Raw genomic sequence first — 13,191 nt, 5'->3', positions numbered from 1 at the left:
CCCACCCAGGATGACGTCACAAACAGCCCCGCCCCGCGGCGGGGGCGGGAGGGGGAGGGGACGGGAGGGTTGTGGGGGGGAGGTTGTCCCCTAAATGTGGTGGGACCGAGATACCGGGGTGGGCTGGGGGGTGCTCGTGGTATGGGCATCACCGCCAGCTGGGCCGAGGCAGGGATATGGGGTGCGCTTGGGGTATGGAAGTCCCCTAAAGTGTGAGGTGCCCCCCTCGGTCATGGAGTACTCCCAGTATGGAGGTCCCCGAAACAGTGGGGTGGCTTTAGGATTATGAGGACACTCCAGGAAGTAGCAGGTGCGCCCCAGCGTACGGGGGTCTGTGTAAGAATTGGTGCTCCAGGGATATGGGGGTGCTTACAGGGGAAAATGGTGTCTTGCAAAATGGGTAATTTCAGAGCTACAGGGCCCCAAAAATGTGAGGTGATACAGGGCGTGGGAATATCCTAGGGGGCCTGTAATGGTGCCCTGGAGCTGGGGGTTGCCCAAAACCGGGCAGGTGTTCCCAGAGAATAGGAGTGTCCTTGTGTCTGTGGTGATACCCACGGGATATGATGGTGGCACTTGCCAGGTGCCCCTAGGGAAGAAAGGTGCCCTGAAAACGTAGGGTACCCGTACGATGGACAAGCACAGAAAGCTGTGAGGATGGGGGTGCTCGAAGGGTTTGTGAGAATCCCAGCAGAATGGGGATGCATGGGGAATGCCCTCACGTGCAGGTTTCCCCTAAAGGCAATAGGGGTACTCAGAGCCACGGCATTCGCTAAGTCTGTGGGGCTGGCACAGGGGCACGGCTCTCTCTGATAACATGGCACAGCCAGGGCAGGAGGGACAAGGGACTCTACTCTGGGGGGGTGCCCCACAGCAACCCCCAACAGAGGGCAAGCCAGCCTTGAAGTCTCCCTGTGCATCCCCCAAATGCTGACACCACCCTTGCTCTATCAATGGGGAAACTGAGGCACAGAGCCTTGCATTGCCATCACCCACTAGCCACGGCCTCAAAGAGCTTCTGCTCTCCTGGGGGGACTGCAGCACACAGGGGTGCCTTGAAGGGGATCCTCGCATCCACTGAGGGCCTGGGGACAAAATGGAGACCCCTAACTGGAGACCCCTGGGGTGCATCACTGCAGGGATGACAATGAACCCCTGGGTGCACCCCCGGTGCAGGGCGGCCTGGACATCCTGAGACAGGAGCCTGACAGGGGGCTGTGGACTCCCCTTGGCCTGGGAAAGGCATCTGGGGGGACCAGGGAAGGGTCCCTTTGGCTGCCACTTCCGCTTCATGCTGGAGAAGATTTTGCAACGTTTCCTGCCCGGGCAGTATAAATTGGGCGGTGGAGGAAAGGGGTACTGGAAGGCGGCACGGCAGCAGGCGCAGGTGAGGGATCCTCCAGCTGCTGAGACCCCTGGGTCTGGTGCTGCCCTGCATCCCACCACACTTCGTACTGGAGCCCTTTGGGGGTGACATCTGGATTTAAACCTGTGCTTGTGTGCTTCCCAGTGAGAAACAGCTTGGGATCGGGAGAAGACCCCAGATTTCAGGGGACGGCAAGAGCAGCAAGCAGTGAGTCCATGGGTTGCTCCACTGGAGATTGTGGCTTTCCTTGGGCTTTGACAGCCCCACAGCACCCATCTGAGCCCCTTCACATGCGGAGCAGGCTGGGGACTTGGGTGGGCTGCGCCAGCTGCCCAAGAGGCTGCTTGGTGCGAAGGTAGAGGGAGGTGGTGGGTTGGAGCGCCCAGGGCTGTGCTGAGGGTTCATCTGGGTTGCAAACTGTCTGTAGTCCCCAGGGACGTCAGCCTTGGGTGCTGCGGGGAGAAAGTGCCTGCTCCCCTTTCCTTGCACAGTGATGAGCTGGGAGGATGCTTCCCCATGGCATGTCCCTCTTTCCTCCCCACTGGGAGCCCCAGGGCCACCCCATTGTCCCCCAGCCCCGCCAGGGTCAGGAGGGGAAATGGAGTGTTGCTTGTTCCCCCATCTGGGCCAGCTGTGGGGTATCTGTGTGTGCTGTACCCGGGGAATACCCGTTTCTGGAGGAACCACCAGAATTTTGGAGTGGGGAGGCAGAAAGAAGCAGCCAGAAATAGATGGAGGGGAAGCACTGGCATCAGTCTCTGCCCCGTGCCCATGGCAGCCCCACTTGGGAGGACATTCCCCCATGAGCACTGGCAGCATCCCTGGCTGCAGTCCTCTGGGATGCTGATGCCTCAGCATCCCAGCATCACCACCCTGGGATCACCATCCCAGGATTACCATCCCCGGATCACTGCAAGAGAGGGTACAGCAGAGCCAGGAGGGATTTTTCTGGGCAGTGGCACCAGCCCAGCTGCGGCAGGGAATTCACATCAGGCAAAAGGGGAAAGTTGGTCCCAGGGACGGTTTGTGTTCAAACAGGGCCAGTTTGGGGCTGGGGACCCCACAGCACTGGGGGGACTCAGCACCCCAAGCAGTCCCAAGCCCTGGCATCTCCAAGCCCTGGAGGGGCTGGGGGCTCAGAAGTGGGGCAGAGGGGTGAAACTAGAGTGAAACAAGAGTCCAGATCCATTCTGGGAGAAGGCTGAAAGCCAGTAGTCTGGGGAGGCAGAAACAGAGCAATCTCACCATCTCCTCTGTGTGAGGAGACAGGAAAAGCGACTGCCACCTGTGATTTCCCCATTGAGGCCGAGCACGGGGGGACACAGCGGTGCCCAGCTGAGCAACAGGAAAACCAGAGATGTAATATTTCCAAAGCTGCCTGCAAAGTGTGACATGTCTTTCCGTCCGGGGCTTGAAACCACTCCTGCAGGAGCAAGACCAGGAGGGGGAAGAAGGGCACAGAAAGAGCTTCAGACCTTCTTGAGTGCTGCCTGCCCCAGGCACCGTGACTGCATCCTTGTGGCTGACTGAGGTGGCACGAGGAGCAGCTCCAGCAGCACTGCTTGAGGGGGTGGAGAAGCTGGAGAGATACAGTGGTACTTGAAGACCTTTGGAGGTGCCTGAGGGGCTCTGAGATGCCCAAAGAGCTGAGAGGCTTTTGAAGGACCCACAGTAAGCAGGGGAGCCTAGGGTTTCTGGAGGAGCCAGGTGTCTCCTGGAGGGATGTGATGCTACATTGATGGGGAAGCCCCTTGACCTGAGAAGAGGTGATCAGTCTATGGGGGAACCCCTTCTTCCACAGGAGTCAGGAAAGGGACAGAACTGGGGTGAAATGGAGGAGATTGAGGCATTCGGGGGTGTTTTACAAGGGGGCATATGAGGAACAGTGTCTACCTGCAGCACTGACCATCACCTGGCACAGTGTGGATGCAGTGGAGTGATGAAGGACAGCTGCCCACGGGCTGGGAGGGGACCTGGAGGGCAATGGAAATGCCAGAGGACTCAGAGATGCTGTTACCCCTGGTCCACAACACTCTGGCACTCCACATCATGCCATTTTGTGCTCCACAGGCAAAATGGAGCCCTTATCCTTCAGTGGGGATTTCTCCAACATCTTCTCCCTTTACAACTACACCTATGACTACAGCACAGCCATGCCTGACACTGCTATCTCATCCTCTCCATGCCGGCCTGAAAACTCTGTCCTCAACAAGTACCTGGTGGTGGTGATCTACTGCGTCGTCTTCATCCTCAGTGTGGTGGGGAACGGGCTGGTGGTGCTGGTGGTGACCTCCAGCCACACCAGCCGCTCCGTCACCGATGTCTACCTGCTCAACCTGGCTGTGGCAGACCTGCTCTTCGCTTTCAGCCTGCCGCTCTGGGCTGCCTACCGAGCCCACGAGTGGGTCTTTGGCACTGTGATGTGCAAAGCCATCTCCGTGCTGCAGGAAGCCAACTTCTACAGCGGCATCCTTCTGCTGGCCTGCATTAGCGTGGACCGCTACCTGGCCATCGTCTACGCCACACGGGCTGCCACTGAGAAGAGGCACTGGGTGAAGTTTGTCTGCTTGGGCATCTGGGTCTTCTCCGTGCTGCTCTCCCTGCCCGTGCTGCTCTTCCGTGAGGCTTTCCGCTCACCCAACAATGGCACCGTGTGCTACGAGCGCATCAGTGGCGAGGACACGGCCAAGTGGCGGGTGGTGCTGCGGATCCTGCCGCAGACCTTCGGCTTTGCCTTGCCCCTCCTGGTGATGCTCTTCTGCTACGGCGTCACCATCCACACCCTCCTGCAGACCAAGAATACTCAGAAGCAGCGGGCCATGAAGGTCATCTTCGCTGTGGTGCTGGTCTTCCTCATCTGCTGGCTGCCCTATAACATCACGCTGGTGAGCGACACCCTCATGAGGACGCGGGCCATTGCCGAGACCTGTGAGAGGAGGAACCGCATCGACACAGCCCTCTCTGTCACGCAGGTCCTGGGCTTTGCCCACAGCTGCATCAACCCCATCATCTATGCCTTCATCGGTCAAAAGTTTCGCAACAGCTTCCTCAAGATCCTGGCACAGCGTGGGCTGATCAGCAAGGATGCTGTTGCCCGCTATGGCCGCACCTCCTATGCCTCCACCTCCGGCAATACATCCACCACCCTCTGAGCCCTTCTGGGACCCAGCCCTTGTGGCTTCCAGCAGGTCCCAGCACCCCACACACCTCAGCATCCTCATCCAACCCCCTGGAATGTGGGTGGTGATGCCATGGGGATGGGCAGGGCCACCACTGGATGCTGGACCCCAACTGGAAGGGGGCTTGGTGGCAAGGTGGTCGGACCCCATTGCCAGGGGAGTGATGTCAAGTGTGCACCCTCCCCTCACTTTGGGACAAAGCCTGTGACCCTGGGGATTCTGTGAGCCTGCTGTGGGAATGGTGTTTTTACCCAGTGACCGTCCAGCAATAAAGGAGTTGGTGGGTTGGTCACCCATGTCTGGCTCCTCTTTGCCATGGGAAAGGAGATGGCAGGACAGGGCCAGGGCACATCTCTGAGGACAGTGCCAAAACGGTGGTGCCAGCTGAGCCTGTCAGAGTGTGGGTAACCCTGCTTCCAGGACAGGGTTCGACATCCTGTGCATCCCCAAATGGGACCCAAGCCCAGGTTTTGCTTCCTACAGCTCCCCAGACAGGTCCTGGCACTTCCCTGGTACAGAGGTCTCCATGTGGAGTCTATCCCACCTGGGAACAAAGTAATTCCCTTCCCAACCCCAATCTCAGCCCCCACAGAGCAAATCACTGAAAGATCCCTGAGCAGCCCCTCACACCGAGCCAGCCCTGTGACCCCTGCCTGAAGGGTGCCAGCACCCCAGGCACCCCTGCTCCCCCCAACCATGGTGTCATGACATTGTTGTGCAAAGGGCTGGGAACCTGTCCCTTACACAACCGGGATGTTTCCGCCCTGGCTTGGGCAACTGGGGCTGACACTTGACCGGGGTTGAGGAGCTGAAGAAAGGACTGTGACCCTGCTGGGGACTCTCCTGTCACTCTGTGTGCCAGGCCTCAGGATGCCTGCCCTGGCACTCCTAAGCATCTCTCCACTGCGGTCCCATACTGCTCCTCCACTGACCTTGATCCAGATTCCTAGGGGTCCATAACCATGGGGGCATCAGTGGGTGTCACCCACATGCTGGCTCGTGGGTGAGTATGGGAGTCGCCTAGCACCCAGGTGGGAAGCCTGGGGACTCGGGGCAGAGCAGGGTCGGTAGGGGTGCTGAGCAAGGACAGCCCATCCCCTTTGCATCTGAGAAACCTCTTGCCCAAGTGGTTCCTTGCAGCATGGTAGGAAGCCAGGGCTGTTGGCCAAGAGCTGTCTACCCTCCCCCCCGTGGAATGGTGCAGGCAATGGCTCCTCCTGGCTGCAGCTGGAACACCCTTTTTTGGGGATGGTTTCCCTCCAGGAGGACTTGAACACCCCCACACCAGCATTCCCCCACCCTACACGCAATCTGGGTGTCAATCTGGCAGTGACCGATAGATGACACAGAAGCCACAGGGACAGCAGAAATGAGTAGTTTTCCTCTTTGTGGACCAGCCGCAAGAAAGACACATCTCAAACCCAGAATGTTGGGCAGCAGGACCTGCATGCAGGCCCCGGACACCTGGGTCCCCAGTAAGTCCAAGAGGAGGCAGCCAGGGCAGGAGGTGTCCCAGATATGGTGCCAGTGCTGCTGTCCCCGCTCATGTAGCCTGCGGGTGCCTTTGCTGGTAGCAAATCAGGCAGCAGCGGCCGTGCTTGCCCATGTCCATGGAGCACGTGTGGCACACCTTTTGCTGGCACAGCCTGCTGAGGAAGCAGGAGGTGAGAGCTGAGCCATCCCTGCGCTGTGCCAGTGCCACCCCCCCTTCCCCCCATAGCCCACCTGCAGTTGTACCGCCGGGAGAGCAGGCGGAAATCCTTGTGGCAGCGGGCACACAACCCTGGGTCGCGGGGCACCGGCCTGGGCACCGGAGTGTCAATGCCCTCTGTCTTCTGCCACAGGGCATCCTTCTCCCTGCGGGAGAGGAGGGGTCAGCCCTGGATTTGCCTGGGCTCTGGTGCCCTCCTCTGGACAAAGGGGTTTGGGTCCCCTTGCCCTTGTGTGGAGTCCCCGGGGCTCTCACCGCAGCAGCTCCAGCAGCCGCTCCTTCATGTCGCGGATGAGCTCCTGCTGCCGTGCCTGCTCGGCGCCGCGCGTGGCCTCCCGCTCCAGGGCCTCCCGCTGCGCCCGCTGCAGCGCCGATGCCCAGCGCTCACCGTCCTGCCGGGCCCTGGCGCGGGGCAGTGGCGACATGGTCCCCCTGTCTCCCACACGGTCGTCTCTCCATCCCTCCATGCATGCGGATAAACCTCCCGCCGCTGGATCCTCCCTCGAACCTTCCCTCCCTCCCTTCTTTTCTCTGCTGTTGCCCATCCATCCTCAAGCTCTCTCCCCGTCCTCACAGCCACCTTGCCATCTGCCACCCATCCGTTTCCCCACTGTTCATCCATCCTGCTCCACGCCCATACCTCTGGTCTTCTGCCCACCCACCCATGCATCTAATCACCCCAGATTCATCCCTCTGTCTCTCCATCCACCATCCCATCTCCATCCATTCATCCTAAAGTGATCCCTCCTTCCCTCCCTCTATCTACTAATGCCAAATCACTCCATCCCTCTGCCCACCTACCCCTCCACCTACCTATCAGTCCCAAATTGACCCCTCCCTCCAGTCCTCCTCCCTCAAATCCTTCCCTCTCTCCCCCTGCCAATCCCCAGCGGCTGTTCGGCTGTGTCCAAGCAGGACATCATTGGGGGTCCCAGGGAAAACCATGTGGCAGGTGGACATAGGCGGTCCCACTGTGGGGTGATGAGTGGTGGAAGTAGGGGTCCCCGCCCAACCTGCTGAGCTCCTCTTGCAGCTGTGCCATCTCCTGTCGCTGGGCCTGGAGCTGCTGCCGGCTCTGCCAGGTCTCCTCCTGTGCTGTGGCAGCCAGGCTGGCCAAGCGCTGGGGGAGAGTGGGGGGTCAGTCCTGGACCCCAAACCCCCAGCCCACCATGGGATCCCCTTGGACTTGCCCATACCATGGCCATGCTGGTGACTGTGCTGGGCCCCCCCTCTGCCTTGGGGTCTGGTGGGGACTCCTGGGGACCACGGGCGAGCTCCAGTGCCTGTTGCAGCACCTTCTCCACGGCAGCCACCTCATCTGAAGCACGAGCATCCTCCAGCATGTTCGTCCGTCCTGCTGCCACCAGTGCTGCCTGGCATTCCTGCAGGCGCGAGGTCAGTGCCGCCACCTCTGCCAGCACCCTGGCCAGCTGGGTACCCCGCTCCTCTGCCACCTCTTGCCAGCCCCGTGCCTCCTCCTCTGCCTGTGCCAGTGCCCCTCGGTCCCCTGCTGCCACCGCTGCCTCCAGAGCCCGCTCCAGGAAGGTGTTGGTTTCCCGCAGTGCTTCAGCCTCGCGTGCCCACAGCTGGGCCCGCCGGGCACTGCTCTCCTCCCGCTGCTGGTGCCGCAGTTCAGCCCGTGCCAGCCGTGCTGCCAGCGCCTGTGCAGCTACCTCACGCTGACCCAGCTCGGCCCTCAGCTGGGACACCAGTGCCTCTGTCCCACCCGGCTGCCGGGGCACCAGTGACCGGGAGCCCAGCATGCACCTTGTGCCAGTGGGCAGTGGGGACATGCCAGGCTCTCCAGCACCATCAGGCTGCGGTGCTTTGCCAGTGCCATGGGCATCCTCCAGTTCCTCTACATCTGCATCCTTCATCTCCTTCTCATCCTCCTCCAACTCTTCATCCTTCTCTTCCAAATCCTCCTCCATGTCCTTCTCCACGTCCACTTCCACATCCTCCACCTTCACCTCCTCTATATCCTCACTGTCATCCTTCTCCACCTCCTCTTCAGCCTCCTCTTCCATGTCCTTCTTCACCTCCACATCCTCCACATCCCCCTCTATATCTTCCATCTCCACACTCCCCACCTGCAGGGCAGCCAGAGTGGGTGGGCATGGGTGGGCTGGTGCCCCATGGGGTGCCACAGTGGGATGGGCAATGCCATCGGACCGTCCATGTGCCACAGTGCCGGTATTGTCTGTCTGCAGGGCTGTCTTTGCTGGGCTGCTCCTGATCACCGGGCTGGGCCGTACCAGTGTCCTAGAGGGGACACAGGGCTCAGGACTACCAGGGCACCCCCAAGGTGAATAGGGCATCATCACCCTCCATTTGGACTCCCTGGGCACAGCCAGTCTTTAGGGATTTAGGGGGCAGCAGGGCAGAGGATCAGGGATGTTGGTGACACCAGCCGGAGCACCCACAGAACAGGTGGCACCCATCAACCCAAGTCTGTGTGCTTGTGGCAGTGTGTGCACACGAGCATGTGAGCAGCAGAACAGGTGAGTGTGCTGGAACAGCTGCATCCACGAGTGCCCCCCACAAGTGTGCCCGGGGGAACGGTGTGCAAGCAGGTGTCCCTGTGTGTCAGATGTCACAGTGTCATGGTGTTGTAGCAGGAATATACTTGGCAGAGGACGGCTCTGTGTGTGTGTACATGTGCATGTGGCATGTTTGCAGGCACAGGCACAGTGTGCCAGTGACTGTGCCCTCCTGGGGCTACAGATGGAGAGCTGGCACATCTGGGGTGCCGTGTGGGGTCTAGGGCAGTGGGGCAATGCCCACATGCTTCTCTGCAATGCTAAGCCCCAGGTGGCTCTGATGCCCCTGACATCCCCAGTGCTGCCAATGCCCCTGGTGCCCCCAGTGTCCCCAGGCTCACTCAGAGAACATGGGCCAGGCGGTGTCCAGGTCATCCCTGTGCAGGGCCAGGTGGAAGGTGACACAGTCCAGCTCATAGAGGCTGCCCAGGATCTCTGCCCGCCATTTGGGGCTCAGGAAGGGGCTGCGGGCGTAGTACCACTCGCTGCAACCACAAAACAAGCTCATGCATCCCTCCATGCCCTGAACAGGCACACATGCCTGAAGCACCTCTGCTGACTGGGTGCTACAGTGCGCTGCCCACCCTGGCCCCATCCCCCACCACCATGAGTATCCCCTCACTGTGCCCCTGCTCTCTCACCAGAGGCTCTCAGGGTCGAGGAGGCAGAGCTGCAGGGACTCTGCCAGCTGCCGGTGCACCAGGCAGTACCGCAGAAAGGCTCGGCCCCTGCCCACAGGGGTCTTCAGCTGCAGGGGAGAGGGGGCTGTCAATCCCTCTCACTCCCCCCCCCCTACACCTCCCCCCCAGCCCATGCAGGGGGAAAGAGGGTCCCCAGGGCTAGGGCTGGGGTGCAGTGGGGATCCCAGAGGGGAGAAAACCATTTATAGCACCAGTGGGCAAATCCTTGGTGCCCAAGTGAGTGTGTGCCTGTGCACAAGCGCATGTGCACCCACAAGCAAGCAAAAGCCCCTGTGTGTGCACAAGTCCCTGGGTATCCCACCAGCCCATGCCCACCTTGTCCAGGGAGGTGACAAAGTGAATGCCTTCATGCTCCTGCCGGCACCGTGCTAGGCCCTGGCACAAGAAGTCCCAATAGTCCTTGCGCTGCCCAAAGAAGCTCCTCTTCTCCTTGAGGTCAAACTGGCAGAGGTACAAGCTTGGATTTTCTTTTTTGGGAGTGTCCCCTGCCCCCCCCTACCCAGCCTGTCCCCTGTGGGGCTGGAATCCAGCCAGCTCCCCCAGCAGGGTTGTTCTGGGTGTCCCTGGCTGTCCTCTCTTCACTGCTTCCATGCCTCAATTTCCCTTTTGCAGCACATGTAATTACACTTGTGGGCAAGGGAGAGCCTGGTCCGGGTGGCTGCGGATGCCCAGGGCCAGACAACGCTGGGTGGGGTTATTCCACTCCCAGAATGGTTAACACAGGGTCCCCTCTTCTCTCAGCTGTGCCTAAGGGGAAACTGAGGCAGGGAGCAGCAGGGACCAAAGAGCAGCAGTACCTGGAGGAGGAACTCTAGCTGGGCACAGAGGCTGTGCAGCTCCCGGCTCCCGTCTGTCACCGGCAGCTTCTGCTCCTGGTAGCTGCGGTTCAGCTCGGCCACGGTCTCTGTGGGAGGGCAGGGCTGGGCTGGCATGGCACCTTCTCCCATCCTACCCCTCTCCCCACTGCCTCACAACTCCTGGCCTCGGGGATTTCTGATGGTGGGTAAAATCATAGAATCATAGAATCTAAGTTGGAAAAGACCTCCAAGATCGAGTCCAGTCATTAACCCAGCACTTCTAACTCCACCATGTGTGTAGCCAAATGCTACATCTACACGTCTTTTAAATACCTCCATGGGTGGGTGACTCTACTACTTCCCTGGGTAGCCTGTTCCAATGCTTGATAAACATTTCCATGAAGAAATTTTTCCTAATATCCAATCTAAACCTCTCCTGGAACAATTTGAGGCCATTTCCTCTTGTCCTAACCCTTGTAACTGGGGAGAAGAGACTGACTCCTGGCTATAACTTCATTTCAGGTAGTTGTAGAGAGTGATAAGATTCCCCCTGAGCCTCCTTTTCTTCAAAGAGAAAGAGGAACTTGCCCTGGGATGAAGGAGGAGAGCAGGGGGAACAAGGAGCACAGCCACCTCCTGGGCACTGGTAGTTCCCAGGGGCTGGGAGTGAGGATGGGAGCAGGCAGCAGTGGCAGGGTTGGCACGGGGATTCTCTGGAGCGGTGCTGGCAGTGACACCCCCCACTGCCCATGACTTGGGTGCAAGGAGAGATGTGCCATGCAGGGAACACGCTGGCAGGGGACTGGTTGGCACACTTACTCTGCAGGTCCTTGATGACACGGTTGAGCTCCCCTTCCCCTGCCATGGCTGTTCACAGGGATCTGCAGAGGCAGGGGCAGTGATGAGAGGTTCTAGGCAGACACTCCCCTGGCACCCAAGAACTCTCTGTCCCAGAGAGAGGGTCTCCCCCCCCCCCCCCCCAGGCTCTACCCCAGAGCTGCCTGCTGTTAAGGTGAGAGGGGGTAGGTTTAGGCAGCCCCTTACCCTGCCCATGTCCCCCCACTACATGGGCCAGAGCACACGGGGTGGACAAAGGTGTCCCATCCTGCACCCCCTTAGTTGTCCATGTGCCCTGCCCCTAAATATCCTCAGCCTTTGCTCCCATTCCTTGGGGAGTTCCTGAGGCTAACCCCACCCTATCCCGAGTGTGTCCCTGTCCTTATCCCTGTCCCTGTTCGCCAGGATTCAGGATGTGGGTTTGGCGCAGAGGAAGTGCTGCTTTTGCTTCTGCTCTCGCTTCCCTCACTCACATCACGAACAATGCATGGACTCCTGGGTGGTTGAGCAAGGGGGCACACCACCCCTGACATGCAGCCCCCTAAACTGAGCTCCCTAGGCAGAACCCTCTGGCACAGCATGACGCCTGCGTGGCTGGCACGGGGTTTGGGCGAGTTGTGGGCATGAGGTGGGGGGCCACACTGCAGCGGAGTGATTTTGGGGTGGGTGGCAGGTTGGGGACAGGGTGAGGGAAATAGCCCACGGAGGTGGCAGGTCTGTGACTTGTCACTGCAGGTGGTGTCTGGCTGGTGTGGGGGAGCACACGTGTGTGTGTGGGGGTGTGCCTGGCAGGGTGCGCGTGCACTCACAGGAGTGGTGCACAAGTGCGCCCAAACGTGCCCAAGTGTGTGAGTGCCCTGTGCCCTCTACCACGGCAGAGTGGGAGAGAAGGACGCAGGTCCCGGGCTGCCTGTGTTCCCATTCCAATGCCCTTGAGAGACCTTGGATGAGCTATCTTTGTGTCTGCCCATCCTACTTGTACCTCAGTTTCCCCTGGGAAGAGAAGCCCCTTACCTGTATCCAGGAGCTGTGGGGTGCCCCGAGGCGGTTGCTGAGTGCTGGGGGTATGCTGGCATGTCCCCGTGCCCACGCTGTGCCTGCCTGCTTCTCCTTTTGTACCTTGGGCAGGAGGAAGTGTGGGAGGTTGGTGGGGCTGCAGAAGCCACAGCCTGCCCAGCCCACATCACATCAGGCACTGCAGCTTAGCCCCCAGCACCTGGCTCCCTGTTTTGGGGTGTGCCAGTTCTGGGGAAAGGGTCAGCAAGGCTGGTCCCCCTATGCAGCTTTTGCAGGGGCAGAGGAAGGACAGTGTCAGGCACCCTGATGCTCTCCCACAGGAATGGAAATTCAGAACTCTTTGAAGAACCTGCCCGCAGTTTTTGTGGAGGGGGTCCAGGACCTATACTCAGCTAGAAGCAGCCAGCAGCAGCCCCTAGCACAGAGGCCACCTCCATGCAAAACAGCCCCTGGGCACTGAGACCCCTGAAGGAGCTGCAGCCCCCCCAGCAAAGACCACAACCCTCCCCAGGCATCTGGCCTCCACATGGGGGCTATACCCAGAGCCAGTGTGTAAACTCTTTCCAGAGCATTCTGGACAAGGCTCCCTCTTGTTAGGGAGCCCCCAGCCCAGCAGTGCCCCTCACCCACTGTGCCTGGACCCCTGTACTTTGTCATCCCTGTCCTGTGGGCTCCTTCTGGACTGGGGACTGAAAAACTCCTGTGGGGGGATGTCAGAGTTGATGCCAGCCCATCCCACCAGTCCAGGCAGGGGGACCCACTGCCATCCCGCTCCCCACCACCACCTTGATGGATGGCCACAGCAATGCCCATGTCCTATCCTCTGCCATGCCCCTTCTTGTAGCACATGCTGCCCCTACCTGAGCCACCTGGGTGTCCTGGGGTGCACCCGTGTCCCCCTGGCCAGGCCTCGCTCGGCACCAAAGTGAAAGTAGGAAGTGATGCTGAGTGGGAGCCTGGGCCTCCCAGCACCCTCCTGGCTCCCGGGTGGGTGTTGGCCTTTGGGGTGCAGCTGGGGAGCATAGAGGAGCCAGCGGCAGTAC

General features: G+C 60.1%; 2 protein-coding genes across 5 annotated transcripts; one reads left to right on the top strand and one right to left on the bottom strand.

Moving 5' to 3' along the window:
* The first annotated feature begins 102 nt into the window (after positions 1 to 102).
* On the top strand, positions 103 to 4,823 carry LOC121670752 (C-X-C chemokine receptor type 2-like). Of its 2 annotated transcripts, XM_042041383.1 has the most exons (3): positions 104 to 1,387; positions 1,511 to 1,573; positions 3,437 to 4,823. In XM_042041383.1, exon 3 carries the CDS (start codon positions 3,442 to 3,444, stop codon positions 4,516 to 4,518), a length of 1,077 nt encoding a protein of 358 aa, XP_041897317.1. In that variant the 5' UTR covers positions 104 to 1,387; positions 1,511 to 1,573; positions 3,437 to 3,441; the 3' UTR covers positions 4,519 to 4,823. The 2 variants fall into 2 exon arrangements, with proteins under 2 accessions (XP_041897318.1, XP_041897317.1); XM_042041384.1 differs by having other exon boundaries at positions 103 to 1,387; positions 1,511 to 4,823.
* Positions 4,824 to 5,907: 1,084 nt separating this feature from the next.
* On the bottom strand, positions 5,908 to 13,103 carry RUFY4 (RUN and FYVE domain containing 4). 3 transcript variants are annotated; one of them, XM_042041333.1, is made up of 12 exons: positions 13,009 to 13,103; positions 12,146 to 12,250; positions 11,114 to 11,175; positions 10,295 to 10,401; positions 9,813 to 9,938; positions 9,438 to 9,544; positions 9,138 to 9,281; positions 7,453 to 8,518; positions 7,270 to 7,376; positions 6,512 to 6,658; positions 6,271 to 6,402; positions 5,908 to 6,194 (listed from the first exon to the last, which is right to left on the bottom strand). In XM_042041333.1, the coding sequence occupies exons 3-12, from the start codon at positions 11,157 to 11,159 to the stop codon at positions 6,089 to 6,091; spliced, it is 2,088 nt and encodes a 695-aa protein (XP_041897267.1). In that variant the 5' UTR covers positions 11,160 to 11,175; positions 12,146 to 12,250; positions 13,009 to 13,103; the 3' UTR covers positions 5,908 to 6,088. The 3 variants fall into 3 exon arrangements, with proteins under 3 accessions (XP_041897267.1, XP_041897268.1, XP_041897269.1); XM_042041334.1 differs by having other exon boundaries at positions 5,908 to 6,191; XM_042041335.1 differs by lacking the exons at positions 9,438 to 9,544; positions 10,295 to 10,401; positions 11,114 to 11,175; positions 12,146 to 12,250; positions 13,009 to 13,103 and having other exon boundaries at positions 9,813 to 9,932.
* Between the last annotated feature and the right edge of the window lie 88 nt (positions 13,104 to 13,191).

The sequence above is a fragment of the Corvus kubaryi genome, unplaced genomic scaffold, assembly GCF_017639235.1.
Source record: "Corvus kubaryi isolate FWS band 111438036 unplaced genomic scaffold, C.kubaryi_AGA036_p1.0 37396, whole genome shotgun sequence".
In the NCBI taxonomy this organism is placed as follows: domain Eukaryota; kingdom Metazoa; phylum Chordata; class Aves; order Passeriformes; family Corvidae; genus Corvus; species Corvus kubaryi.
The sequence above is the reverse complement of the archived record's forward strand: the minus strand, read 5'-3'. Positions and strand labels throughout refer to the sequence as shown.